Here is a 27,340-nt window from a genome sequence, read left to right as displayed (position 1 = left end):
TATCCATCTTGGTGAATGGATCGAAATGGCCAAATCATTACCACTGCCTGGCCCTGGGAGTGAGAATGGAACATACAGATAGCAAGACTCTCACTTTTTACTCTATACATTTCTGTACTATTGAAATTTTAATAGGTTGTTCTGTAACAAAAAAGTTTTAATAAAAGTTACCAACTGTAATCCTAACTACCTCTCTGACAGTCCTTTCAAACATCTCACAAAGTACGCGGAAAGAGTTAACACAGAGCGAGTTCAAATTCCTGATTTGGTGGTGGAGGTGGAGGCAGGGTTAGAGGTAAAAAGAAGCAAAAAGTGGGGAGGGGAGGGAAGAGGAGGGCTGGCTGCTCAGTTCTCACCTGAACCAATAGCATGAAAGTTTCAGGCCCAACGCCCATTTGTGGGACTATTTCAGGAGTCAAGAGGTTGCATCTGAATTCACTGTCACTGTAACTTGCCAAAGAACTAAGACGACTTCCTGGTTTGGCTACTTGGAAGCTGCTTCTCCTTTACTCAGAAGGTAAAATCTCAAGCCTCAGCTAATCTGGTGGTGGTGATTTGGAGTACGCACTTTTTTCTTTGTGGTGTATTGACTTCTTTATCCACAGGACAGTAAGATGCTTATGGAATGGGGCTTTATTTTTACTAATGACGATATTAACACTAAATTTCTAACAACGTAGAATGGTTCTTCCTGGTTCTTCTTTGCACCGGACAAGACACAGTCTGTTGAAGTGTTAGGGAGACTCTTCCTTGCATGGAAAGGAAGGAACACATATGCTTTCATTGTTTAACAGTTCTCATGTCATTTTTCCTTGGTTTCACTGAGAGTGTGGTTAAATTTTCTTGGGGATTACAGCTGCACACAGCGAATCTCACAGTAGGTAAGTATTTGATGGAACACTCTCTGCTAAGATTGTAGAATGGGCTCTTGCTTATTTTCCTTCTCAGGGAAAAGTCTTAAAACTCCCCACATTCAGAACAAAGCTACTTTACATGAGAAAGGAGTTTGGAAAGAGATGTCTGGTGAAATCACCCCAATGTTTAGGTCCAACTGTAGCCCCCCCAGGATGATGCCTGTTCTTAGTGTCACAGCGAGCCCTTTTTTTCCCCATAGTCTTTGTTAGTGATGGACCCATACATGATTCAGTTGCACGACCATGGCAACCTCCCCTCAGTGCTGGATGTGCATGTCAACATCCCTGGGAGAAGCTCTGTGCCGGGAAAAATGAAAGGCAGGAAGGCCAGATGGTCCGTGAGGCCCTCGGACATGTCCAACAAAACTTTCAATCCCATCCGGGCCATTGTGGACAGCATGAAGGTGAAGCCAAATCCAAACAAGACCACGATTGCTCTGTCAATTGGTGAGTTGGAGACACTTGACCGAGAGGCAGGCATTGTTCCTCCCACCCCCATCCTCATGGGTTGGTTGGAGAGGATGGAAGTGGAGGGTGGGTCTGAGCACTGGGCATGGAAGATTAACCTCTTGGCGGTTCTTTTTTTTTCCCCCATGAAAAGGGGACCCTACAGTGTTTGGAAACCTGCCTACAGATCCTGAAGTTACCCAAGCAATAAAAGATGCCCTTGACTCGGGGAAGTATAACGGCTATGCCCCCTCCACTGGTAAATTCCTCCTGAGACTCTAATCTGGTGGCTTCCAAATCTTTAGTGCTCTTCTAATAGGAATAAATTTCTAGCACTCCTCTTTGCTTTCCTGATGCATAATTCCTAAGAAGAAGCTAAGATAAAATGGCTGTTGGATTTGGGGAAAGGAGTCTCAGCATGCTTAACCTCAAGCCATCAAGGTCTTTCTTTCCTGGCTTCCTCTGGCATTATGGCACCTCCCTGCTCTAGGTTCCCATTACATACTTATTTCTCAAATAACACTCCTATTCTCTCATCGCTAATTCTAAACGGAGGCCTTGAGTTTGGCTGCACCTGCTTCTTTACAAAGCCCTCTAGCTCCTAAATTAATTTAATTACTGCCCTGTGTAAATAGCTTCTTGGCTTTATTTCTCCTTCTCTACACATTCAAGGTTTAATTTAATTACGGTCCTAATCACACTCTCAATGTAATTGTGCTTGTTTCAAGGCAAAAACAAAAAACAAAAACAAAAAAACCAAGAACAGCAAAGAATGAGCTGACCTACTGGAGGACAGAAGGTTTGTTTAGGACAGAAAGAAATTATTCTTATTTAGGTTTAACTCTCTCCATCTATTAAACATTTCTATCCTAAACATTTTGGTAAAATAAGTGATTCCTTGACTTTGTTTCAGTGTCGCACATTTCCCCCCGTGTATATGTGCGCATAGAAACATATTCTTAATGCAGAATAAAAATCCAGTTTCATGCTAAAATAGAATTTTAAAAACACTTTAAAGAGATATCAGGGATGTGATTTTTAGGTTGATTATTTACATTTTATGACGTTTCATAAATAAAAATCAAAACAAAATAAAACCAAAAGTTAAGTTGCAAAAAAAGTTTATACATAATGGAAAAGAATATGAAAAAGAATGTATATATGTATAACTTGAATCACTTTGCTGTACAGCAGAAATTAACACAAGATTGTAAATCAACTATACTTCAATAAAATTTTTTAAAAGTTTATAATGACTTTTATATCCAAAGTATTAGGAAACTGACTTAACCTGAAAACCCAAAACCAAGTCTCCATTTGACAAAATGCAAAGGATATGAACACTTAATGCCAAGGGAAACACAGATAATAATATATATCTAGAAAATACTCTTCTTTATTAGTAGTTAAGGAAGGGCTAATTTGTATAACATCAAGAGACCTATCTCTACCTATTAATTTAACAAACATTAGGAAATATTGCCTCTAGTCTTGGTAACTGAAGACAATCTTTCTGGAGAGCAATTTTGTAAAACATAATAATTTGTATGAAACTGTCTATACTTCAAGCTTGTAAGCCAACATTTGGAGCTATTGTATAAGAATATAATTTAAAAGGAAAAAATTTTAATTTCAATATAATTTTTAAAAATTTATTTTAATTTATATTATTTATTTTTGGCTGTGTTGGGTCTTCCTTGCTGCTCATGGGCTTTCTCCAGTTGCGGCGAGCGGGGGCCACTCCTCACCGCGGTGGCCCCCTTCCCCCCCACTGTGGAGCATGGGCTCCAGGCGTGGGGCCTCAGCAGTTGTGGCACATGGGCTCAGCAGCTGTGGCTTGCAAGCCCCAGAGCACAGGCTCAGCAGTTGTGGCGCATGGGCCCGGCTGCTCTGTGGCACGTGGGATCCTCCCGGACCAGGGCTCAAACCCCCGTCCCCTGCACTGGCAGGCGGACTCTCAACCACTCCGCCACCAGGGAAGTCCCTCAATATAATTGAAAAGGAAAAATAGTAATAGGTATACAATACAATGTGAAAAAGTTAAAATGGACCCAAGGTAATGAATTCATTAATTACAAGTTTTCAAAATATATAATACCTGGAAGGGATTTAGGAATAATCTAAATCCTAAATAATCTAATCCTATTTTAGATTATTTAATCTAAATTTTAGATTAAATAATCTAAAATAAAATAAAACATAATCACAGTAACCAAGATGCTGCAGAGTATTTTATAGTTTGGGGAACTCTTTTTGTTATTATTTATACATTTGTGCTCATTATAAAATTGTAAGATATAAAGTTAATCTCCTTTATCTATAGTGACAGAGGGCTAAGCTAAATTGTATGTGCTCTGAGCTGGGGCAGTAGGTAGCCTCGAAGCCCTGTTGACTTAAGGGCAAAGCTGTCAGCTGTGGGATGAAAACTTCCAGCTTCCTCACTCTGCTCTGTTCTCTCAGGCTACTTATCGAGTCGGGAGGAGGTTGCTTCTTATTACCGCTGCCCCGAGGCACCCCTGGAAGCTAAGGTGAGCCCTAGACAAGGCACCAGCTTGGGAACAATATCGGGCAAACTCTACCCTTTTCCTTGTTTCTGTTCCTTGAGGAATAAGGGTTTCAAGTGGAAAAAAAACTAAGGATAATTTCCCTTTGGCAAGTTGAGGACTTTTCATACGGGGAGGCCACTAATCAGTGATTATATTTAATGTCATTATAGTATGATAATAACGTTGCATACAACTCATATAGTGTCTGTCTCAAGGAGGCTTAAAGGACTCAGAGGTCACCCTATATTTGATTCTCTGCAGAAGATCATTGAAAAACAATAATTCATAAACATCAAATAATTGAAATTTTTCATTTTACCAATAGGATCTTTTATTAATCTGTAGCTTCCTTCACTGCCATTAAGGTCACTTAGATGGGAAGATCGAGGTTCCATGGCATACTGGATTGATGGCAGGGCCAAGTTTAAATGCTATCCTCTGCTCTGTTGTCCACTGGGTGGGGGTCAGTATTTCTTAACATTAAGAGGTGCCCTATATCTGTCTTTCAGAAGAGAGTCAGGTTTCAAATCTCTGGTCAAAAGTAAATAAATAACCAGGTGAAAAAGTCCAAGGTCATAATGATCTCTCGTGGAGGTCTGCTGAGTCACAGCCAACCCGTTCTTTTTAAAGTGATTTATTTCTCTCAAGTGGCCAACATTTTCAACAACTTTTAGATATGCACATATATAAACATATTCACTTCTTTCAATTTTGGCTTTGTACAGTCCCCACTACTTTACATAGAGTTTGTAAAAATAAGGTTTTTTTTGCTACCCACTCATTCATCTGATAACCTCTTTTCTCCTGTTGCTGTTGGAACCCCTAACAAAATGAAACTTTTCTATTCTTCACAGGATGTCATTCTAACAAGTGGCTGCAGTCAGGCTATTGAACTTTGTTTAGCTGTGCTGGCCAACCCAGGGCAAAACATCCTAGTTCCCAGACCTGGCTTCTCTCTCTACAGGACTCTGGCTGAATCTATGGGAATCGAGGTCAAACCCTACAATTTATTGGTAAATGACTTTTAAATTTTAGACACAAGAGCTCAATTACTACTTCGTAAAAATATATGACCATTATCTTAGCAGAGAAAGATCTGGAAGTGGGTGGTCGGGGCCACAGACACATTTTGTTATTTACATTATACCTTTGAGTGAAGTGAGTAGTCCTCCTACATTTTTCAGAATCATCTTAGTCTCCCCCTTCTTTCCTCCCCAGCCAGAGAAGTTTTGGGAAATTGACCTGAAACAACTGGAATCTCTGATTGATGAAAAGACAGCTTGTCTCGTTGTCAATAATCCATCAAACCCTTGTGGGTCAGTGTTCAGTAGAAGTCATCTCCAGAAAATTTTGGCAGGTAAGTCCAGCAGACTTCACTTGACAGGGGAGAAGATGGGGATGGAATCCTTCAGCTGTTTCATGGAACGAGAAAGGAGTCCTTCACTAAGTTCCAAGCCTAGGATGGAGGTGGGAGGGCTCCACTGGGGTCCCTAGTGAGTGGTGTGCCCCTGGAAAGGTAGGAATTTCCTGAAAGAAGGAGAAAAAGAGGAAATACTTGCCTCTTCACCACTCCCATCATGTGGAAGAGAGGGTTTGAAATATCTAGTTAATTAAAGAGCAAATTCAGGCTCTGTACCCTGGAAGAGTATAAGAAGAGTTTATAGTTCTTAAAGAGGAAGATGAAACAGACAAACATGAAATGCAAAGTATAATAAGCCCAGGTAAATATTAAATGCTAAGGCGATTCACATTAAAAATGATTTCAGCATGTTGCTCTTATTTTCAGTGGCTGCAAGGCAGTGTGTCCCCATCTTAGCTGATGAGATCTATGGAGACATGGTGAGTCTTGGGTAGGATGCACCACTTCCATACTCTCAATCCCAAGTTATCTCATGGCACCTTTAGATGTGGCACCTAGAATAATCAGAAGCATATCCTAATCATTTCAGTACAGCACTAATCAGTATCCCTGCGCTCTAAACAGATATACAGATAACCACCCCTTAGCCAGTTTTCCAAAATCCAAAAAGCTACAAAAATCCGAAGATTTTTGGAATTCATTTGGTGGCAAAACCTGACTTGGCCTGATATAAAGATATTTGTAAATCTTTATTTATCTCACTTATGGATCTATATAAGAGGGTAAGGAAAGGGGCGGAACAGTTACTCTGCTTGATAAGGAGTGCTGTCCCAGATTGCCCTGCGGCTGTTGTATAATATATGGTACATGTGCTATATAACCTTTCTAAAATCCAAACAATTCTACATTTTGCAACATACTTGAGCCCAGGAATTTCACATAAGGGATTATGGACCCATATATTATTGTGAAATCTGTAACTCCAACGGTCATTCATTCCCTAGAGCCAAGGGCTGGGGTCAGTTTCCTCATTTTAGGCTTCCTTTAATCTAGACTAGATACTGGGTTAAATGTTTTTGGATAGTCCCCTCTGAAGGCTCTTGAGATTCCAATCACGCTTCAGGGTAGGAATGAGCCCGTAAATCTGAGACCCTGTCCCTAGTGATATAAGGAAAATTTTGCGAGGCATGGGATTTGGAGGAAAGTAAACCAGAAGACAACTGTAACAAGCACCTCTTCTCCTCAGGTGTTTTCAGATTCCAAATTTGAACCTCTAGCCACCCTCAGCAGCAACGTCCCCATCCTGTGCTGTGGAGGGCTGGCCAAGCGCTGGCTGGTTCCTGGCTGGAGGATGGGCTGGATCCTCATCCATGACCGAAGAGATATTTTTGGCAACGAGGTGAGAGCAATGTGGTGAAATAGTACGTCTAATTTAGGGGCGATTATATATGTATATATTTTCTAAATATTTATTTATTTATTTACTTTGCATGCACAGTGGTAAGGAGGGAGTTTTTTCTTTCTTTTTGGCCCTGTAGTTCCGTGTGCCTGGAAAGACGCTGGATAAAGACAGTACTAGTTATTCCTCTCCAAAACTCAGTTTTTCTGTCTTGGTGAGGAAGTTCCATCTACCTCCAATTTTAGTACCACAAAAAAGGAAACAATAGCAGTAATGATACCTAATATTGTTTGTGGGATTACAATGTGCCAGTGCTTTATGTACTTTATTTCAATTTAATTCTCCGAACAACCCTGTGAGGCCAGTATTAGTATTACCTCCATTTTACAGGTGAGAAATATGAGACACAGAGAAGTTGTATAATTTGCCCAGAGTCACACAGCCAGTGCATGGCAGAGCTGGGCTACAAACCTAGGTGGTCTGATCTAAGAATGACACTAGGCACCATCACTTCTCCAGAGATTAAAAACTTGATAGAAAGAATTGGCAGAACAAGGATCTCCACAGTGGAGATGCTTAAGAAAGGCTAAATAATGTGTTTGCTGGGGGGGCTTTTAGATCCGAGATGGGCTGGTGAAGCTGAGTCAGCGGATCCTGGGACCCTGCACCCTTGTCCAGGGAGCTCTGAAAAGCATCCTGCATCGCACCCCTCAAGAGTTCTACCACAACACTCTAAGCTTCCTCAAGGTAAGGGCAGCCCATGACTTTCCACTTTGGGAGACAAGGAACACCACCAGTGGAATTTGGAATAATGGCTCCTCATTTCTGGAGCAATGCTCCATTATGGGGCTTCCAAACCAGGAGGTGGCATCAGTGTAAATATCTACCCATACATTTCTCTAACTTCTGGCAATCCACCCTGCTCCTGGCCAAAAGCTTCAAGTGGCAGAGTTTTTATCTTGTTACCCCTTATGCCAGGAGAGCAAACTTAGGTTCTCTGCCTTTGATGTGGGCTCTCCTTTTAATGACTTGGTTTTTCTTTTGCTTAACTTTTCATTCTTGATGTCTCTGTCTCCTCTCGTAGTCCAATGCGGATCTCTGCTATGGGGCATTGGCTGCCATCCCTGGACTCCGGCCCATCCGCCCTTCTGGGGCCATGTACCTCATGGTGAGTATGTGGGTGGCAGGCAGTTGGTGGTAGGCAGGGGAAGCCAGTCTGCAGGGCTCATGAAGACAACCACATGGGCTCCTGAGCCAGTCAGTTTAGGAACTGCCTTGTTCTGAATTGTCCCATTGATGTGGTTTAACCTCAGTGCTAAAAAAAAGAAAAAAGAAGAAAAAGAAAAAAACTCTTAAAATGACTTAATTCTTCATACAGAGAATCATTTTATATGTAGATACAGGGATGACATAAGACACAAATAAGAGGCTTTCCACACTACTGTAATTCTCACCTGGGAGCGATCTGGTTCCCTAGGAATGTTTGGGGATATATAGGAATTTTGTTTGTTTTCAGAAAGACTGTTTGGGGTGCTATTGGCATTTTGTGGGCCAGGGATGCTAAATATTTTTCAATGGGCAGGGTAGTTCCATGCAATCAAGAATAGCCTGGCCCATAATGGTAATAGTGCCTTTTTAAAAACAAATAATTAATTAATTAATGTATTTTTGGCTGCGTTGGGTCTTCGTTGCTGCGCGCGGGCTTTTTCTCCAGTTGCGGCGGACGGGGCTACTCTTCCTTGTGGTGCATGGGCTTCTCATTGCGGTGGCTTCTCTTGTTGCGGAGCACGGGTTCTAGGCGCGCGGGCTTCAGTAGTTGTGGCTCACAGGCTCAGTAGTTGTGGCACACGGGCTTAGTTGCTCCGCGGCATGTGGGATCTTCCCGGACCAGGGCTCGAACCCGTGTCCCCTGCTTTGGCAGGTTGATTCTTAACCACTGCGCCACCAGGGAAGTCCCAATAGTGCCTTTTTTGAGAAACACTGGCATCCTATTTCCAGCTTTCATTTATCAGCATCCAAGAAGGAACCCTTCAGTAAACTAAAACATTAATATAAATATATCTTCTCTTCTCTATGAAAAATTCTGTGAGTTCATAGAGCAAGAACTCTTAGTTATCAGCAGTGGAGTTCCAAAATGTTTTTTAGAGCAGTCCCTACCTTAATTTGTGGCATAGGGAGTTGGCCTGTTTTCCCTCCTGATAAATTTGCATCTCCCTGTTATTGGTATAGGTTGGAATTGAGATGGAACATTTCCCAGAATTTGAGAATGATGTGGAATTCACTGAGCAGTTATTTGCTGAGCAATCCGTCCACTGCCTCCCGGCAACAGTGAGTGCTTATGTCTATCAGGACACTCTCAACGGTTTCTAGAGCCTCAGGAACTCTCCCTGAGCTGGTCTTTAGCCTGACTTTTTCTCCCCCAACAAAGCGTACTGTCGGCCTTCATATACACAGGTTCCTCATCCAAGGATTCAACCAACTGTGGATGGAAAAATATGTGGGGAAAAAAATCCCAGAAAGTTCCAAAAAGCAAAACTTGAATTTGCTGCAGACTGGCAACTATTTACATAGCATTTACATTGTATTAGGTATTATAAGTAACCTAAAGACAATTTAAAGTACACAGGAAGATGTATGTAGGTTATGCAAATACTACGCCATTTTATATGTGGGACTTGAGCATCCTCGGATTTTGGTACTCTCGAAGGTTCTGGAACCAACCCTCCATGGATACCGAGGGACTACTGTACTCTCTTTTGAAAAGATTCAAACTGATGGGTCTCATGACTTCTATTTAAAATTTGTTTCTCCCCCATCCAGGAAGAAAAATTGTGGTTGAACATTCTAGGTGAGAGGAAACCAAGCTTGTCCCACAAATTCCTTTTAAGATAAATTAACTCAGTTACTGGCTTAGCACTCCAGTGGTAGGAATTAAGTGAAATGATAGCCCTGGGTAAATGGCATCACTGCTTCTTGCTGATTAGGGCCCTGGCCATATTAGGGTGGTCCAGTCCCTGATTCAATTGCTCTGAGAATAACAGGCTTTTATTTTTGCAGTGCTTCGAGTACCCAAATTTCTTCCGGGTGGTAATCACAATCCCCGAAGTGATGATGCTGGAGGCCTGCAGCCGGATCCAGGAGTTCTGTGAGCAGCACTACCATTGTGCTGAAGGGAGCCAGGAGGAGTGTGACAAATAGGATGGAGTTCGTTCTCCTGAGTACGTGTCCCATCCGGCTGGGGAGAGCGGGACTGAGCCCTGCTGCTCCTCAGGTGCCCCTGCTGGGAGAGGGGCCTCGCAAATACCACGACAAGGGCTCAGAATTGCTCCAGCTTTCCCCCGGCTATATCCACACACACACTCTGAACCCCAGATTTCATCTCACTCTGCTCTGCTGGAGTGACTCACTAATTCATTAATCCACCCGTATGACTTCCATCAATCCATCCTCCCATATGACTTCCTCCTTTTAGCTTGAGAGTACCAGGTGAACAAAGTTACCCAGGAAACAGTAGAGACAGGAAAATTAAGAACTCAGGATTAGAGAATCAAACGATTGAGGGAACTCGTGCCCCCAACCATTTCCTCTTACTCTAAGTAAGAACGCATTCTCTTCAGTCAGGTCTGAAGCCCAACTCTGTCATTGGCTCACTTCAGGTATACCTCACTGTATGCAATAATGCTATAATGAAAGAAGTTGGGGACACATGTATTTGGTTAATTCTAAACACATTAGGAAAGCTTGCCAATTTGAAGGATTACTTACAGAAACTTTGCGTTGATTTTTTTTTTTTTGTAGAGAATTATTTTGTGATACAGAGAAATTTAATTGATAGAGTTTCTAAATGTAGATATATGTGTATCAGGCTTTCTTAAAATGAGGGCACCTCTGTACTAAAAAAAGGAGGAATCAGAGGACCTTCCAGGAACGCTGCTGTGTAAGGGCCAGAATTTTCTTCACTTGTCATTGTTATAGAATCATTATTACTTTTGCTGTAACATTGATATTGATTTATTGATATATATGTTATATTATCTTTTCATATGTTTTCTAAGAAACATTTATATTGAAAAGATCTTTTATTTTGCCAAGGGCATAAATTATTGTTTTCCTTTTTCTTTTTTTTTAAAAATAAAGTTTACTAAGTATTCTCTTCTGTGATGTCATTTTTCTCCTCTGTGGGGAATTTCTATCCTCAGGTACTGCTTATTGCTCAGTCTGATTGATTTATTACCCACTAGGTTTCATTTATTTCTTTGTAGATGTACTGACATTTGGAGTCACTTAAGAAACACTATTCCTAAAATATTTTATTTGGGAGCTCAACTTCTTGCTTGTACTTACAAACAAGACAAACTAAGAAGCAACATTATAAACCCCTGGCCTCTGACTTCACACTTTCAGCTTTTGGGATCCCCACTCTCCAAATTCCTACACTTGTCTAGATCTACTAACCACTCACTGGGTAACAAGTTGAACTGGTTCAGCTAACCAAGAGAATGAGGTGTGTCTGGTGTGCTCATCTTTCAGTATGAGCTTTTTGTCTGCAAGTCCTCTTAAGGACAGTTGCCTAATTTTTTCCTAACCATTTCCCTTGGAGGAGGGAGCCTGAAGTTATTTTGCAAGGTTAGGGGCAGTAATATACCATAATCAATCTGAAAATTCTTCACTAAGGGATGTTTTCCTTACCTAGAATAGGAACTTCAAGTCTCAACTCTGCCAACCACACCCAATTAATTTCCTTTACAAAAATAAACATCAAACATCCCCTTCCCATCTATGTCGGACTTCGGTGAACTAAAATTTACCCTTCAATTTTCTTCAGCAAAACCAAGAGGAATATACAATGATAGAGATGAAAAACATTTGTTTCCTGTATGCCATTCCTGCCGATTTTTCGAAAATTCCTGGCTCCTCTTTTCCTGTACTTCTGGCCCCAACTCCCAAGGATATCTGTCCAGAAATAAACAGGAAGACTTAGTGGTTTACACAAAACGTTTTATCTTCACACGTATGTATAATTCTATCCAGCATTACTGAATCTAGACAGACTTCTTAAATTTCCAAATTTCCTTGATATCTACCATTTTGGTAAGGGAGTCAAATGAACATTCAAAGATTTAAAAAACAAAACGGGGACTTCCCTGGTGGCGCAGTGGTTAAGAATCCACCTGCCAACGTAGGGGACGTGGGTTCCAGCCCTGGTCCGGGAAGATCCCACATGCCGCAGAGCAACTAAGCCTATGCACTGCAACTACTGAGCCTGCGATCTAGGGGCCTTGCCCTATAGCCCGCGAGCCGCAATTACTGAAGCCCGCCCGCCTAGGGCCCGTGCTCCGCAACAAGAGAAGCCACCACATGAGAAGCCCGTGCACCACAGTGAAGAGTAGCCCCTGCTCGCCACAACTAGAGAAAGCCCCTGCGCAGCAACAAAGACCCAACGCAGACAAAAATATATAAATAAATAATTTTTAAAAATAAACAAAACAAAAAATACATGCACATTGGACATATTTCAAACGATGCAAAAAAATAAAACACTCATGCCAGTCCTTCAGCACCTTTTCTTCTCCCCTGAGGTAATCACAGTAGCAGTTGCTGATCCATTCTTCGAGATTATTCTGTGTACACATAAATGTTTTTGTGTGTGAATTTTTCCTTTTTTTTTTTCCTTTCTTCACAGTAACTATTACTCAACTTTTTAATTCAGCTTCTATGGAAGTCTAAGGAGGGATGACATTTCTGTCCATCATATCCTGGGTGATTCTGGATAAAAAAAGGACCCCCTGGTCGGGGCTGCTTCCGAACAAGATTAAAATTCCCAAGAGACAATTCCCAGCTGCTTCGCGGAGGGCGGCAGCAGGATGGTGGCTTCCGAGCGTCCCAGGATAAAACAAAGGATGCTTTAAAAGGTCAGAGACAAGGGCTCGCAGCTGTGAATTCACCTGTCTAACCCAAGCATCGCCTACGCGATTAACTGGCGAGTTACCACTGACCCGGTACCACACACCGTCCCACTCTAGTCCCTAGCAGTCACCAACGACTCAACCCCGCTCTGGGTGACCGCGTTGGAAGAGGAGGGGGTCGGGGGATGGAGGGGTGGGGGAGTTGGGGTGGGGTAGAGGGCGGGAAAGAACCCACGGCTGCGCAGACTCAGATGCGAGGGAGGGCATCGCACTACTCAGGGCGCATGCGCAGTCGTGGGACTACGAGACGCCGCTCTGGGCGCAGGCGCAGAAGCTGAGGCGCCGGTGAGGTTGCGTATCTCTAGTTCGAGCGACTATCTTTTCTCCGGAGGGTTGGTTTTGTTTCCTACTTCAGCCTATTTCTCGGACCCGCGCCTTTTTGAGAGATTCCCTTCCTCCTTTGCCCCCTTTTCGGGCCACATCAGGCGGGAGGCTTCCAGAAAGTCGACAAGTCATCTTTAGGTATTGTAAACACCTGTTAACCTTTTCCTAGCTGTGGGCGGGTGCCAGTAAGTCCCATAAGTTGTGAAACAGAAGCAGAAGTTCCCAGGAGCTGTTGTCAGTTCTCAAAAGTATGGTCCCTGGACATTTTCTTAAAAGAATCGTATCCTTCACGGTCCCGAGTGCATGGCATATATATTTGGATTTCTACTGACCCAGAAAGGTGAATCCTCCGCTGTGCTTCACGCACACCACACTTTACTCTGCAGGAGGGCCTGTATTTTAAGTACTCTAAAGGTTGAAGTATTGAATCTGTTGGAGAAGTGAATTCCCGGTACATCTTATTCATACTCTTATTTACTCTAAACAGTTTGTGTGTCTTTACAAACGGGTTTCATAATGGTGTCATAGAAACCTCAAATCTGGATGCTCTCTATGGGTCAGATTGTTGCACAGCACCTTCCAAAGAAACAGTCACTTTCTGACACTCCAGTTGAGGTGTATTATGTAGGAAGCAGGTGATGCTAATTCTGCGAAGAAAACAGTCTGCAAACTAGCAAGTGTGTCTTAATTTTTGTCAGTGTTTCAAGCATAGAAAATAATTCTTGCTCCTTGAGACATTTACTCATTTGAAAATTGAAATGCAAAGTACATTATGAAATTCAAAGTACGTTATCCCGTGTTTAAAAAATAAAGCCACAGGGAGTTCTTGCTTTGTCAGCACATATACTAAAATTGGAACAATACAGAGAAGATGAGCATAGTACTAGCAATCCAAATACAACAGTGCATTAAAAAGATTATGTACCATGACCAAGTGGGATTTTTTGTTTTATAAATTTATTTATTTTTGGCTGCGTTGGGTCTTCGTTGCTGCTCGCGGGCTTCTCATTGCAGTGGCTTCTTTTGTTGCGGATCACGGGCCCTAAGTGCGTGGGCTTCTGTAGTTGTGGCACGCAGGCTCAGAAGTTGTGGCTCACGGGCTCTAGGGCGCAGGCTCAGTAGCTGTGGCACACAGGTTTAGTTGCTCTGCGGCATGTGGGATCTTCCCGGACCAGGGCTCGAACCTGTGTCCCCTGCATTGGCAGGCGGATTCTTAACCACTGCACCACCAGGGAAGCCCTGACCAAGTGGGATTTATTCCTGGAATATGAGAATGGTTCAACAAATGAAAAAAAATCAGTCAGTGTAATACACCTCAATAACAGAATGAAGGACAAAAACGACCTGGTCATCTCAATGATGCTAACAAAATATTTGACAAGATTCTACACCTTTTTATGATAAAAACACTCAAACTAGAAATAGAAGGAAACTACCACAACATAATAAAGGCCATCTATGGGGACTTTCCTAGTGGCTTGAGAATCTGCCTCCCAATGCAGGGGACACGGGTTCGAGCCCTGGTCCGGGAAGATCCCACATGCCGCGGAGCAGCTAAGCCCGTGCGCCACAACTACTGAGCCCGTGTGCCACAACTATTGAAGCCCACACGCCTAGAGCCTGTGCTCCTCAACGGGAGAAGCCACCGCAATGAGAAGCCCGCGCACTGCAATGAAGAGTAGCCCCCGCTCACCACAACTAGAGAAAGCCCGTGAGCAGCAATGAAGACCCAACACAGCCAGAAATAAATAAACAAATAAATTTATTTTAAAAAAAGAAAAAAGCCATCTATGAAAAGCCCAAAGCTAATATATTCAATGGTGAAAGACTAAAAGCTTTTCCAAGGGTGCCTATTCTTGCCAATTCTATTCAACATAGTATTGGAAGTCCTAGACAGAGCAAATAGACAAGAAAAATAAATAAAAGGTGTCCAAGTTAGAAAGGAAGAAGTAAAATTATCTCTGTTCTTAGATGACGTGATCTTTTATATAGAACCCCCTGAAGATTATGGGCGCCCACACACGCAAACCGGTTATAACTGGTAACCAAATGTAGCAAAATTGCAGGATACAAAATCAGCATGCAAAAATCAGTTGTGTTTCTATACGCTAACAGTGAACAATCTGAAAAGGACATTAAGAAAACAATTTCATTTACAGTAGCATCAAAGAGAATAAAATACTTGGGAATAGATCTAAATGAGGAAGTGAAAGGTGAAAAGATGCACAACATCGCTAATCACCAGAGAAAAGCAAAAAAGAAACAAACAAAAATTGTGTTGGAGAGAATGTGGAAAAATTGGAACCCTTGTGCACTGTTGGTGAGAATGTAAAATGGTGCAGCCACCATGGAAAACAGTATGGCAGTTAGTCAAAAAATTAAATACTGAATTACCATATGATCAAGCAATACTGCTGGGTATATATCCAAAAGAATTGAAAGCAGGGTCTCAGAGAGATATTTGTACATCCATGTTCATAGCAGCATTATTCACTATAGCCAAGAGGTGGAAGCAACCCAAATATTCATTGATGGATGAATGGATAAACAAAATGTGGAATGCTATGCAACCCTAGAAAGGAAGGAAATACTTTAACATGGCTGAACCTTGAGGAAATTATGTTATGAAATAAGCCAGTCATGAAATGATACTGTATGATTCCACTTATATGAGGTATCTAAATTAACCAAACTCATAGAAACAGAAAAAAATTACTAGGGGCTGGGGGTAAGGGAGAAAAGGGAGCTGTTTAGTGGGTATAGAGTTTCATATTTGCAACATGAAGGAAGTCTGGAGATTTGTTTCACAACAATGTGCATATACTTAACACTACTTACTGTACCCTTAAAAATGGCTAAGATGGTAAAATTTATATGTTTTCTTTTTATACAATAAAAGAAGTGTAGATCCAAAGAGTTCTCATTACAAGGGAAAAAACTTATTTTTCTGGTATCTCTATGAGATGATGGATGCTAACTAAACTTATTTTGGTGATCACGTCACAATATACGTAAATCAAGTCATTATGCTGTACACCTTAAACCTGTGCAATGATGTATGTCAATTATATCTCAATAAAACTGGAAAAAAACTTTAAAGCCATGAAAATGTAAGCTTCATGAGGGCAAGGTGGTTTTATTTATTTATTTATTTAGGTCTGTTTTATTTTCTTCTATATGCTTAGTGACCAGAAGAGCCTCTGGCACATAATCGGCACTCAATCCATATTTGATGAATGAATGGATTAGAAAATACCATGACTAATGGATTGCCATTACTCTTTATCTTCTTGTTAAGTGAATTACAACAAGGAGATACTAGGTTTAACTGAAAATATTACTAGTGTGGAAGGAAGATTCAGAGACAAAGACATTTAGAAAGTTTACTTTCAAAGAGGTGCAAGGAAATGGTCAATAAGCACTTGAAAAGTTGCTCAACATCATGAGCCATTAGGAAAATGCAAATCAACATCATAATGGGATATCACTTCACACCCACTATGATGGCTGTTAAAAAAAAACAGCAGTAACAGTGGTGGCAAGGATGTGGAGAAATTATAATGCTCACACACTGCTGGTAGGAATGTAAAATGGTTCAGCGACTTTGGAAAACGGTTTGGCAGTTTCTCAAAAGGTTAAAAATATAGTTACCATATGACCCATCAGTTCCACTCCTAGAGAAATGAAAACTTATGTCCACATAAAACTTTTACAAGAATGTCCATGGTAGCATTATTCATAATAGCCAGAAAATGGAAACAACCCAGATATCTATCAGCTGATGAATGGATAAATAAAATGTGATATATCCATACCATGGAATATTACTTGAGAAGAAAAAAGAATGTTGTACTGATGCATGCTGCAACATGGATGAACCTTGAAAACATTGTGCTAAGTGAAAGAAGCCAGTGGAAAAGAGCATATTTTGTGTAATTCCATTTATATCAAATGTCCAAACTAGACAAAAAAGAGACTAGTGGTTGCTTAGAGTTGAGTGTGAGGACGTATGTGGTGGGGACGGGTAGTGGGTGGGTGTGGAGATCAACTGCTTACAGATGCAGGGTTTCTTTTGGGGGCAATGAAAATATTCTAAAATTGATTGTGTTGATGGTGGTGTGATTGTGAATATACTAAAAACCATCGAACTATACACTAAATGGATGAATTGTATGGTATGTGAACTATACCTCCACAACACTGTTTTTTTTTTTTAAAGGTGCAAAGGAGTCAGACTTCAGGAAGACCAACTCAAATATTTGGCATTTAAAGGAATTTCAAGTTTTTAAAAGAAAGGTAAGAAACCTGAGAAATTACCAGTTTCATTCATCTGATCATGGTAGGAACAGTAACTTTTTCTCATGTTAACCATATCTACAAAGGACTGTGACATTGTTTCAGACACTAGCATTCTAAGTCAGGGATAGCACCATTTTTTATTAGGGAGTAGGAATTGCTTAGTTTTTAAGTTTTTCCTCAGGACTGAAATTAGATGAGATGACCCCATCATCATTTGTTCATCTTGGGGTACAAAGTGCTTATTTTTCCTGATTCTAGCATTTCATAATGGAAGCAGGGCAAAGCATCGGTGGGGCTTGCACACTGGGAAAAATAAGAAATTTCTAGAAAAACACCTGGGATGTTTCTATAAATAGCAGAATTAGTTCGTATATTATACTAGTGCTGTTTTCTGTTCATGTGTTCTCTAAAATAATTTTGAATTCTGACAATGAAAATTTTAAATGTGTATAAAAGAAACAATAGTATAGTTAATATCCATATATCCATCATCCATTATCAAGACTTTGCCGTATTTCTTCTTTCCTCCTTTTCCTTGTTTTCTTTGTTGAAGTATTTATAAAGCAAATCCTAGGTACATGTCATTTCCTCTCATACCCCTCAGTATGCATCTCTAAAAACCTAATTTCTTAATTACAATTCCACATTGCATCAAATAATCGGATCTCTTCAACTGTATCCAAAATATCTTTTTATAGTTGGTTCATTTGGGTTAGGATCTGAACAAGTTTCAAATATTACTTTTAGTTTTACATCTCTTAAATTTCTCTTAATCTTTTCATGCCATTGACTTAATTGTCGAAACAGTTGTCCTGTGAAATTTCCCACATTCTGGATGTGGCAGACATTCTTGTGGTGTCATTTAACTTGTTCCTCTAACGCCCAAACATCCATTAAATGGAATTTAGCTCTAGAGCATGTATTTTCAACTGGGGTGATAGTGGAAATTTTACATTGTTACTTTTCTCTCCTGATCTTGTTATCTCTATTCCACGTTTTCCGCCAATTTTATGTTAGTGTGATACTTTTTTATTCTTAAAAGTATTTTACTGATTATTTTTCTGTGCAACAAAAATATGGACTGATGTGGCAGACTGCTAGACATTCCCCAATACCCATTCTCTCCTTCTTTTCCGGTATTAAAACTCCTGGACTAGGACCACTTTTCTTGTGAATTTCTCAGCTTGGGGTCCCAGACCATGCAGGCAGAATGCATTTGAACACCAAATCCACGCAAAGGAATGCCTATGGTTACAGATTCTCACCGGAGAGGTTTTTTCTTCCCAGAGGCCAGACGGAGAGAGATTTCTTTTTTTTTTTTTTTTTTTAATTGCCTGATTGATATAATCTTACCTGTGTAGCTTGTATTTTTTTTTTTTAACATCTTTATTGGAGTATAATTGCTTTACAATGGTGTGTTAGTTTCTGCTTTATAACAAAGTGAATCAGTTATACATATACATATGTCCCCAATATCTCTTCCCTCTTGCATGTCCCTCCCTCCCACCCTCCCTATCCCACCCCTCTAGGTGGTCACAAAGCCCCGAGCTGATCTCCCTGTGCTATGCGGCTGCTTCCCACTAGCTATCTATTTTACGTTTGGTAGTGTATATATGTCCGTGCCACTCTCTCACTTTGTCCCAGCTTACCCTTCCCCCTCCCCGTATCCTCAAGTCCATTCTCTAGTAGGTATCCATCTTTATTCCCTTCTTGCCCTTAGGTTCTTCATGAACATTTTTTTTTTTTTTTAGATTCCATATATATGTGTTAGCATACAGTATTTGTTTTTCTCTTTCTGACTTACTTCACTCTGTATGACAGTCTCTAGGTCCATCCACCTCACTACAAATAACTCAGTTTCATTCCTTTTTATGGCTGAGTAACATTCCATTGTATATATGTGCCACATCTTCTTTATCCATTCATCTGTGGATGGACACTTAGGTTGCTTCCATGTCCTGGCTATTGTAAATAGAGCTGCAGTGAACATTTTGGTACATGACTCTTTTTGAATTATGGTTTTCTCAGGGTATATGCCCAGTAGTGGGATTGCTGGGTCATATGGTAGTTCTATTTTTAGTTTTTTTAAGAACGTCCATACTGTTCTCTGTAGTGGCTGTATCAATTTACATTCCCACCAACAGTGCAAAAGGGTTCCCTTTTCTCCACACCCTCTCCAGCATTTATTGTTTGTAGATTTTTTGATGATGGCCATTCTGACCGGTGTGAGATGATATCTCGTTGTAGTTTTGATTTGCATTTCTCTAATGATTAATGATGTTGAGCATTCTTTCATGTGTCTGTTGGCAATCTGTATATCTTCTTTGGAGAAATGTCTATTTAGGTCTTCTGCCCATTTTTGGATTGGGTTGTTTGTTTTTTTAATATTGAGCTGCATGAGCTGCTTGTAAATTTGGGAGATTAATCCTTTGTCAGTTGCTTCGTTTGCAAATATTTTCTCCCATTCTGAGGGTTGTCTTTTTGTCGTTTTTATGGTTTCCTTTGCTGTGCAAAAGCTTTTAAGTTTCATTAGGTCCCATTTGTTTATTTTTGTTTTTATTTCCATTTCTCTAGGAGGTGGGTCAAAAAGGATCTTGCTGTGATTTATGTCATAGAGTGTTCTGCCTATGTTTTCCTCTAAGAGTTTGATGGTGTCTGGCCTTACATTTAGGTCTTTAATCCGTTTTGAGTTTATTTTTGTGTATGGTGTTAGGGAGTGTTCTAATTTCATTCTTTTACATATAGCTGTCCAGTTTTCCCAGCACCACTTATTGAAGAGGCTGTCTTTTCTCCACTGTATATTCTTGCCTCCTTTATCAAAGATGAGGTGACCATATGTGCGTGGGTTTATCTCTGGGCTTTCCATCCTGTTCCATTGACCTATATTTCTGTTTCTGTGCGAGTACCATACTGTCTTGATTACTGTAACTTTGTAGTATAGTCTGAAGTCAGGGAACCTGATTCCTCCAGCTCCGTTTTTCTTTCTCAAGATTGCTTTGGCTATTCGGGGTCTTTTGTGTTTCCATACAAATTGTGAAATTTTTTGTTCTAGTTCTGTGAAAAATGCCAGTGGTAGTTTGATAGGGATTGCATTGAATCTGTAGATTGCTTTGGGTAGTAGAGTCATTTTCACAATGTTGATTCTTCCAATCCAAGAACATGGTATATCTCTCCATCTGTTTGTATCATCTTTAATTTCTTTCATCAGTGTCTTATAATTTTCTGCATACAGGTCTTTTGTCTCCTTAGGTAGGTTTATTCCTAGATATTTTATTCTTTTTGTTGCAGTGGTAAATGGGAGTGTTTTCTTAATTTCACTTTCAGATTTTTCATCATTAGTGTATAGGAATGCAAGAGATTTCTGTGCATTAATTTTGTATCCTGCTACTTTACCAAATTCATTGATTAGCTCTAGTAGTTTTCTGGTAGCATCTTTAGGATTCTCTATGTATAGTACCATGTCATCTGCAAACAGTGACAGCTTTACTTCTTCTTTTCCAATTTGGATTCCTTTTATTTCTTTTTCTTCTCTGATTGCTGTGGCTAAAACTTCCAAAACTATGTTGAATAATAGTGGTGAGAGTGGGCAACCTTGTCTTGTTCCTGATCTTAGTGGAAATGGTTTCAGTTTTTCACCATTGAGGATGATGTTGGCTGTGGGTTTCTCATGTATGACCTTTATTATGTTGAGGTAAGTTCCCTCTATGCCTACTTTCTGGAGGGTTTTTATCATAAATGGGTGTTAAATTTTGTCAAAAGCTTTCTCTGCATCTATTTAGATGATCATATGGTTTTTCTCCTTCAATTTGTTAGTATGGTGTATCACGTTGATTGATTTGCGTATATTGAAGAATCCTTGCATTCCTGGGATGAACCCCACTTGATCATAGTGTATGATCCTTTTAATGTGCTGTTGGATTCTGTTTGCTAGTATTTTGTTGAGGGTTTTTGCATCTATGTTCTTCAGTGATATTGGCCTGTAGTTTTCTTTCTTTGTGACATCTTTGTCTGGTTTTGGTATCAGAGTGATGATGACCTTGTAGAATGAGTTTGGGAGTGTTCCTCCCTCTGCTATATTTTGGAAGAGTTTGAGAAGGATAAGTGTTAGCTCTTCTCTAAATGTTTGATAGAATTCGCCTGTGAAGCCATCTGGTCCTGGGCTTTTGTTTGTTGGAAGATTTTTAATCACAGTTTCAATTTCAGTGCTTGTGATTGGTCTGTTCATATTTTCTATTTCTTCCTGGTTCAGTCTTGGAAGGCTGTGCATTTCTAAGAATTTGTCCATTTCTTCCAGGTTATCCATTTTATTGGCATATAGTTGCTTGTAGTAATCTCTCATGAGCCTTTGTATTTCTGCAGTATCAGTTGTTACCTCCCTTTTTTCATTTCTAATTCTATTGATTTGAGTCTTTTCCCTGTTTTTCTTGATGAGTCTGGCTAATGGTTTATCAATTTTATCTTCTCAAAGAACCACCTTTTAGTTTTATTGATCTTTGCTATCGTTTCCTTTATTTCTTTTTTATTTATTTCTGATCTGATCTTTATGATTTCTTTCCTTCTGCTAACTTTGGGGTTTTTTTGTTCTTCTCTAATTGCTTTAGGTGTAAGGTTAGGTTGTTTATTTGAGATGTTTCTTGTTTCTTAAGGTAGGATTGTATTGCTATAGACTTCCCTCTTAGAACTGCTTTTGCTGCATCCCATAGGTTTTGGGTCATTGTGTTTTCATTGTCATTTGTTTCTGGGTATTTTTTGATTTCCTCTTTGATTTCTTCAGTGATCTCTTGGTTATTAAGTAGTGTGTTGTTTAGCCTCCATGTGTTTGTTTGTATTTCTTACAGATTTTTTCCTGTAATTGATATCTCGTCCCATGGCATTGTGGTCAGAAAAGATACTTGATACGATTTCAATTTTCTTAAATTTACCGAGGCTTGATTTGTGACCCAGGGTATGATCTGTCCTGGAGAATGTTCCATGAACACTTGAGAAGAATGTATATTCTGTTGTTTTTGGATGGAATGTCCTATAAATATCAATTAAGTCCATCTTGTTTAATGTGTCATTCAAAGCTTGTGTTTCCTTATTTATTTTCATTTTGGATGATCTGTCCATTGGTGAAAGTGGGGTGTTAAAGTCCCCTACTATGATTGTGTTACTGTCGATTTCCCCTTTTATGGCTGTTAGTATTTGCCTTATGTACTGAGGTGCTCCTATGTTGGGTGCATAAATATTTACAATTGTTATATCTTCTTCTTGGATTGATCCCTTGATCCTTATGTAGTGTCCATCTTTGTCTCTTGTAATAGTCTTTATTTTAAAGTCTATTTTGTCTGATATGAGAATTGCTACTCCAGCTTTCTTTTGATTTCCATTTGCATGGAATATCTTTTTCCATCCCCTCACTTTCAGTCTATATGTGTCCCTAGGTCTGAAGTTGGTCTCTTGTAGACAGCATATATATGGGTCTTGTTTTTGTATCCATTCAGCCAGTTTGTGTCTTTTGGTGGGAGCATTTAATCCATTTACATTTAAGGTAATTATCAATATGTATGTTCCTATTACCATTTTCTTAATTGTTTTGGGTTTATTATTGTAGGTCTTTTCCTTCTCTTGTGTTTCCTGTCTAGAGAAGTTCCTTTAGCATTTGTTGTAAAGCTGGTTTGGTGGTGCTGAATTCTTTTAGCTTTTGCTTGTCTGTAAAGGTTTAAATTTCTCTGTCAAATCTGAATGAGATCCTTGCTGGGTAGAGTAATCTTGGTTGTAGGTTTTTCTCCTTCATTACTTTAAATATGTCCTGCCACTGCCTTCTGGCTTGCAGAGTTTCTGCTGAAAGATCAGCTGTTAACCTTATGGGGATTCCCTTGTGTGTTATTTGTTGTTTTTCCCTTGCTGCTTTTAATATTTGTTCTTTGTATTTAATTTTTGATAGTTTGATTAGTGTGTCTTGGCCTGTTTCTCCTTGGATTTATCCTGTATGGGACTTTCTGTGCTTCCTGGACTTGATTAACTGTTTCCTTTCCCATATTAAGGAAGTTTTCAACTATAATCTCTTCAAATATTTTCTCAGTCCCTTTCTTTTTCTCTTCTTCTTCTGGGACCCCTATAATTCGAATGTTGGTGCATTTAATGTTGTCCCAGAGGTCTCTGAAACTGTTCTCAATTCTTTTCATTCTTTTTTCTTTATTCTGCTGTGCAGTAGTTATTTCCACTATTTTATCCTCCAGGTCACTTATCCGTTCTTCTGCCTCAGTTATTCTGCTATTGATCCCTTCTAGAGAATTTTTAATTTCATTTATTGTGTTGTTCATCACTGTTTGTTTGCTCTTTAGTTCTTCTAAGTCCTTGTTAAACATTTCTTGTATTTTCTCCATTCTATTTCCAAGATTTTGGATCATCTTTACTGTCATTATTCTGAATTCTTTTTCAGGTAGACTGCCTATTTCCTCTTCATTTGTTTGGTCTGGTGGGTTTTTGCCTTGCTCCTTCATGTCCTGTGTGTTCCTCTGTCTTCTCATTTTGCTTAACTTACTGTGTTTGGGGTCTCCTTTTCACAGGCTGCAGGTTCAGAGTTCCCGTTGTTTTTGGTGTCTGTCCCCAGTGGCTAAGGTTGGTTCAGTGGGTTGTGTAGGCTTCCTGGTGGAGGGGACTAGTGCCTGTGTTCTGGTGGATGAGGCTGGATCTTGTCTTTCTAGTGGGCATGTCTACGTCTGGTGGTGTGTTTTGGAGTGTCTGTGCCCTTATTATGATTTTAGGCAGCCTCTGTGCTAATGGATGTGGCTGTGTTCCTGTCTTGCTAGTTATTTGGCATAGGGTGTCCAGCAGTGTAGCTTGCTGGCCGTTGAGTGGAGCTGGGTCTTGGTGTTGAGATGGAGATCTCTGGGAGGTTTTCGCCGTTTGGTATTACGTGGAGCTGGGAGGTCTCTTGTGGACTAGTGTCTTGAAGTTGGCTCTCCCACCTCAGAGGCACAGCCCTGACACCTGGCTGGAGCACCAAGAGCCTGTCCTCCACACGGCTCAGAATAAAAGGGAGGAAAAAAAGAAAGAAAGAAAGAAGAAGATAAAATAAAGTAAAATAAAATACAATAAAGTCATTAAAAAATAAAAAGTAATTATTAAGAAAAAAAATTTTTAAGTTAAAAAAAAAAAAACAAAAACCAAGAGACAGACAGAACCCTAGTTCAAATGGTAAAAGCAAAGCTGTACAGACAAAATCACACACAGGAGCATACACATACACACTCACAAAAAGAGAAAAAGGGAAAAATATACATATATCGTTGCTCCCAAAGTCCACCTCCTCAATTTCGGATGATTCGTTGTCTATTCAGGTTTTCCACAGATGCAGGGTACATTAATTTGATTGTGGAGATTTAATCCGCTGCTCCTGAGGCTGCTGGGAGAAATTTCCCTTTCTCTTCTCTGTTCGCACAGCTCCCGGGGTTCAGCTTTGGATTTGGCCCCGCCTCTGCGTGTAGGTCGTCTGAGGGTGTCTGTTCTTCGCTCAGACAGGACGGGGTTAAAGGAGCAGCTGATTCGGGGGCTCTGGCTCACTCAGGCCGGGGGGAGGGAGGGGTACGGATGCAGGGCAAGCCTGCGGCGGCAGGGGCCAACATGACGTTGCAGCAGCCTGAGGCGCGCCGTGCGTTCTCCCGGGGAAGTTGTCCCTGGATCACGGGACCCTGGCAGTGGCAGGCTGCACAGGCTCCCGGGAGGGGAGGTGTGGATGGTGACCTGTGCTCGCACACAGGCTTCTTGGTGGCGGCAGCAGCAGCCTTAGCGTCTCATGCCCGTCTCTGGGGTCCGCGCTGATAGCTGGGGCTCGCACCCGTCTCTGGAGCTGGTTTAGGCGGCGCTCTTTATCCCCTCTCCTCAAGCACCAGTAAACAAAGAGGCAAGAAAAAGTCTCTTGCCTCTTCGGCAGTTCCAGACTTTCTCCCGTACTCCGTCCCGGCTAGCCGTGGCGCACTAGCCCCTTCAGGCTGTGTTCACGCAGCCAACCCCAGTCCTCTCCCTGGGATCTGAACTCCGAAGCCTGAACCTCAGCTCCCAGCCTCTGCCCGCCCCGGCGGGTGAGCAGACAAGCCTCTCGGGCTGGTGAGTGCTGCTCGGCACCGATCCTCTGTGCAGGAATCTCTCCGCTTTGCCCTCCGCACCCCTGTGGCTGCGCTCTCCTCCGTGGCTCCGAAGCTTCCCCCCTCTGCCACCTGCAGTCTCCGCCCGCGAAGGGGCTTCCTAGTGCGTGGAAACCTTTCCTCCTTCACAGCTCCCTCCCACTGGTGCAGGTCCCGTCCCTATTCTTTTGTCTCTGTCATTTCTTTTTTCTTTTGCCCTACCCAGGTACATGGGGAGTTTCTTGCCTTTTGGGAGGTCTGAGGTCTTCTGCCAGCGTTCAGTAGGTGTTCTGTAGGAGTTGTTCCACATGTAGATGTATTTCTGATGTATTTGTGGAGAGGAAGGTGATCTCCGCGTCTTACTCTTCCGCCATCTTGAAGCTTCTCCGAGATTTCTTTTTAATTCATCCTTTCATTCAAGCTTAACATTTGAAGGGTCCTGACTTCATGCAGAGTTTAAATTACAACTCCCTGCCTTACCTGGGCCTAAGGCTTCCTCTCCTAGTCTTAAAATCCAAACCTCTTGGTTACTGAGATAGCACCAGCATAACCATAGTCTTTTTTCCTAGTTTTCAGTTCCCTCTTTATTTGTGCTCCTTGGGAGGTACCCTTACCCTCTTGCAAAGTTAGCTCTCAATCTGAAAAAGTGTATGTTAGATTTTATCTAACATATCTAGGTGTTTTGAAGCCCACACATTTTCGCATTGTCTTGTTTGTGATATTGCTATAGAAATTCCCATACTTTTAGCTCCCTCCAGCCTGATGCTTCCTCCTTCCATTCTTTCCCGCTGGAATTCTTCTTCCATGGCAGATTAAAATTCCCTGCCATTCCCAAATTGTCGAGCATAGTTCCTTCACCTCTTTGCTTTAACCATAACTCGGCTGTTCCCCCAAAGATACTGCCACCCCTACAGCCAGCTTGAAATTGCTTTTTTTTCACCTAGTCTAGAAATCTAACTTACTGTCCTTTCAGGATTTCTAGTCTCTCAGAATCATGCAATAACTATCCTTTAAAATATAGGCTATAACACAACATTTTAAATCAACTATACTCCAATAAAAATTTTAAAAATAAATAAAATATAGGCTATATTACTTTATACCCTTTCTGTACACTCTCCTTTAATTTTACTTAAGGCCTTGACATGTGGGAAATTTCAGTATTTCTGTGGATAACCCAACCAACACCTATAAAGGCCTCCTGCCTATCTCGAACTTGAGGAGCTATATATAAATCTTACCCCATTATGGCCACCCATTCCCACAGGCACACCTTGTTCTTTTTTTTTAATAATAAATTTATTTATTTATTTATTTTTGGCTGCATTGGGTCTTTGTTGCTATGCGCAGGCTTTCTCTAGTTATGGCGAGCGGAGGCTACTCTTCATTGCAGTGCGTGGGCTTCTCATTGCAGTGGCTTCTCTTGTTGCGGAGCACAGGCTCTAGGCGCACGGGCTTCAGTAGTTGTGGCTCACGGGCTCTAGAGTGCAAGCTCAGTAGTTGTGGCACACGGGCTTAGTTGCTCCGCAGCATGTGGGATCTTTCCGGACCAGGGATCGAACCCATGTCCCCTGCACTGGCAGGCGGATTCTTAACCACTGCGCCACCAGGGAAGTCCCTACACCTTGTTCTTTATCATGATCTTGAACTAGACTTTTTTAGGAATCTTAAATCCTGATGTATAATTAACTCACTACAATCTTCTTGCTGTCCAAGTCAGTCACAGTTTACACCTAGACATTATTCAACCCTCTGATCTCTCCACACTTTCCTCCTAAGTCTGTCAACTCCCCTGCATTGTTACTCTTCTCTTTCTTTCCAACATATACCCCATGGTGCAATACATACCCACATTCTTGCCAGCCACTTGAACTTAGCTTCCTTATCTTTGTGTAGCATCTACTGTGGAAAGTCTCTACCTGAGATTAATCTAACCCTGAGCGCTCTCCATTTCTATACCTAAAAAAAAAAAGAAAG

General features: G+C 41.0%; 1 protein-coding gene and 1 long non-coding RNA gene across 4 annotated transcripts in view; both read left to right on the top strand.

The window, feature by feature from the left end:
- The first annotated feature begins 444 nt into the window (after positions 1-444).
- Positions 445-10,814, top strand: TAT (tyrosine aminotransferase). The gene is made up of 12 exons (XM_068528691.1): positions 445-517; positions 1,115-1,361; positions 1,516-1,620; positions 3,822-3,889; positions 4,762-4,920; positions 5,126-5,264; positions 5,694-5,746; positions 6,514-6,666; positions 7,285-7,413; positions 7,751-7,834; positions 8,896-8,994; positions 9,724-10,814. Exons 2-12 carry the CDS (start codon positions 1,127-1,129, stop codon positions 9,862-9,864), a joined length of 1,365 nt encoding a protein of 454 aa, XP_068384792.1. The 5' UTR covers positions 445-517; positions 1,115-1,126; the 3' UTR covers positions 9,865-10,814.
- Positions 10,815-12,918: 2,104 nt separating this feature from the next.
- LOC137752629 (uncharacterized) overlaps positions 12,919-27,340 on the top strand; it is a 30,899-nt gene continuing 16,477 nt past the window's right edge. For all 3 annotated transcript variants that reach the window (XR_011071243.1, XR_011071242.1, XR_011071241.1), the window contains exons 1-2: positions 12,919-13,094; positions 17,176-17,252. This is a non-coding gene — a long non-coding RNA (uncharacterized lncRNA). The remainder of the gene's footprint in view (positions 13,095-17,175; positions 17,253-27,340) is intronic.

Source organism: Eschrichtius robustus, chromosome 19 (assembly GCF_028021215.1).
Source record: "Eschrichtius robustus isolate mEscRob2 chromosome 19, mEscRob2.pri, whole genome shotgun sequence".
NCBI classification, from domain to species: domain Eukaryota; kingdom Metazoa; phylum Chordata; class Mammalia; order Artiodactyla; family Eschrichtiidae; genus Eschrichtius; species Eschrichtius robustus.
Note: the sequence above shows the minus strand (reverse complement) of the source record. Positions and strands in the feature narration are given on the sequence as shown.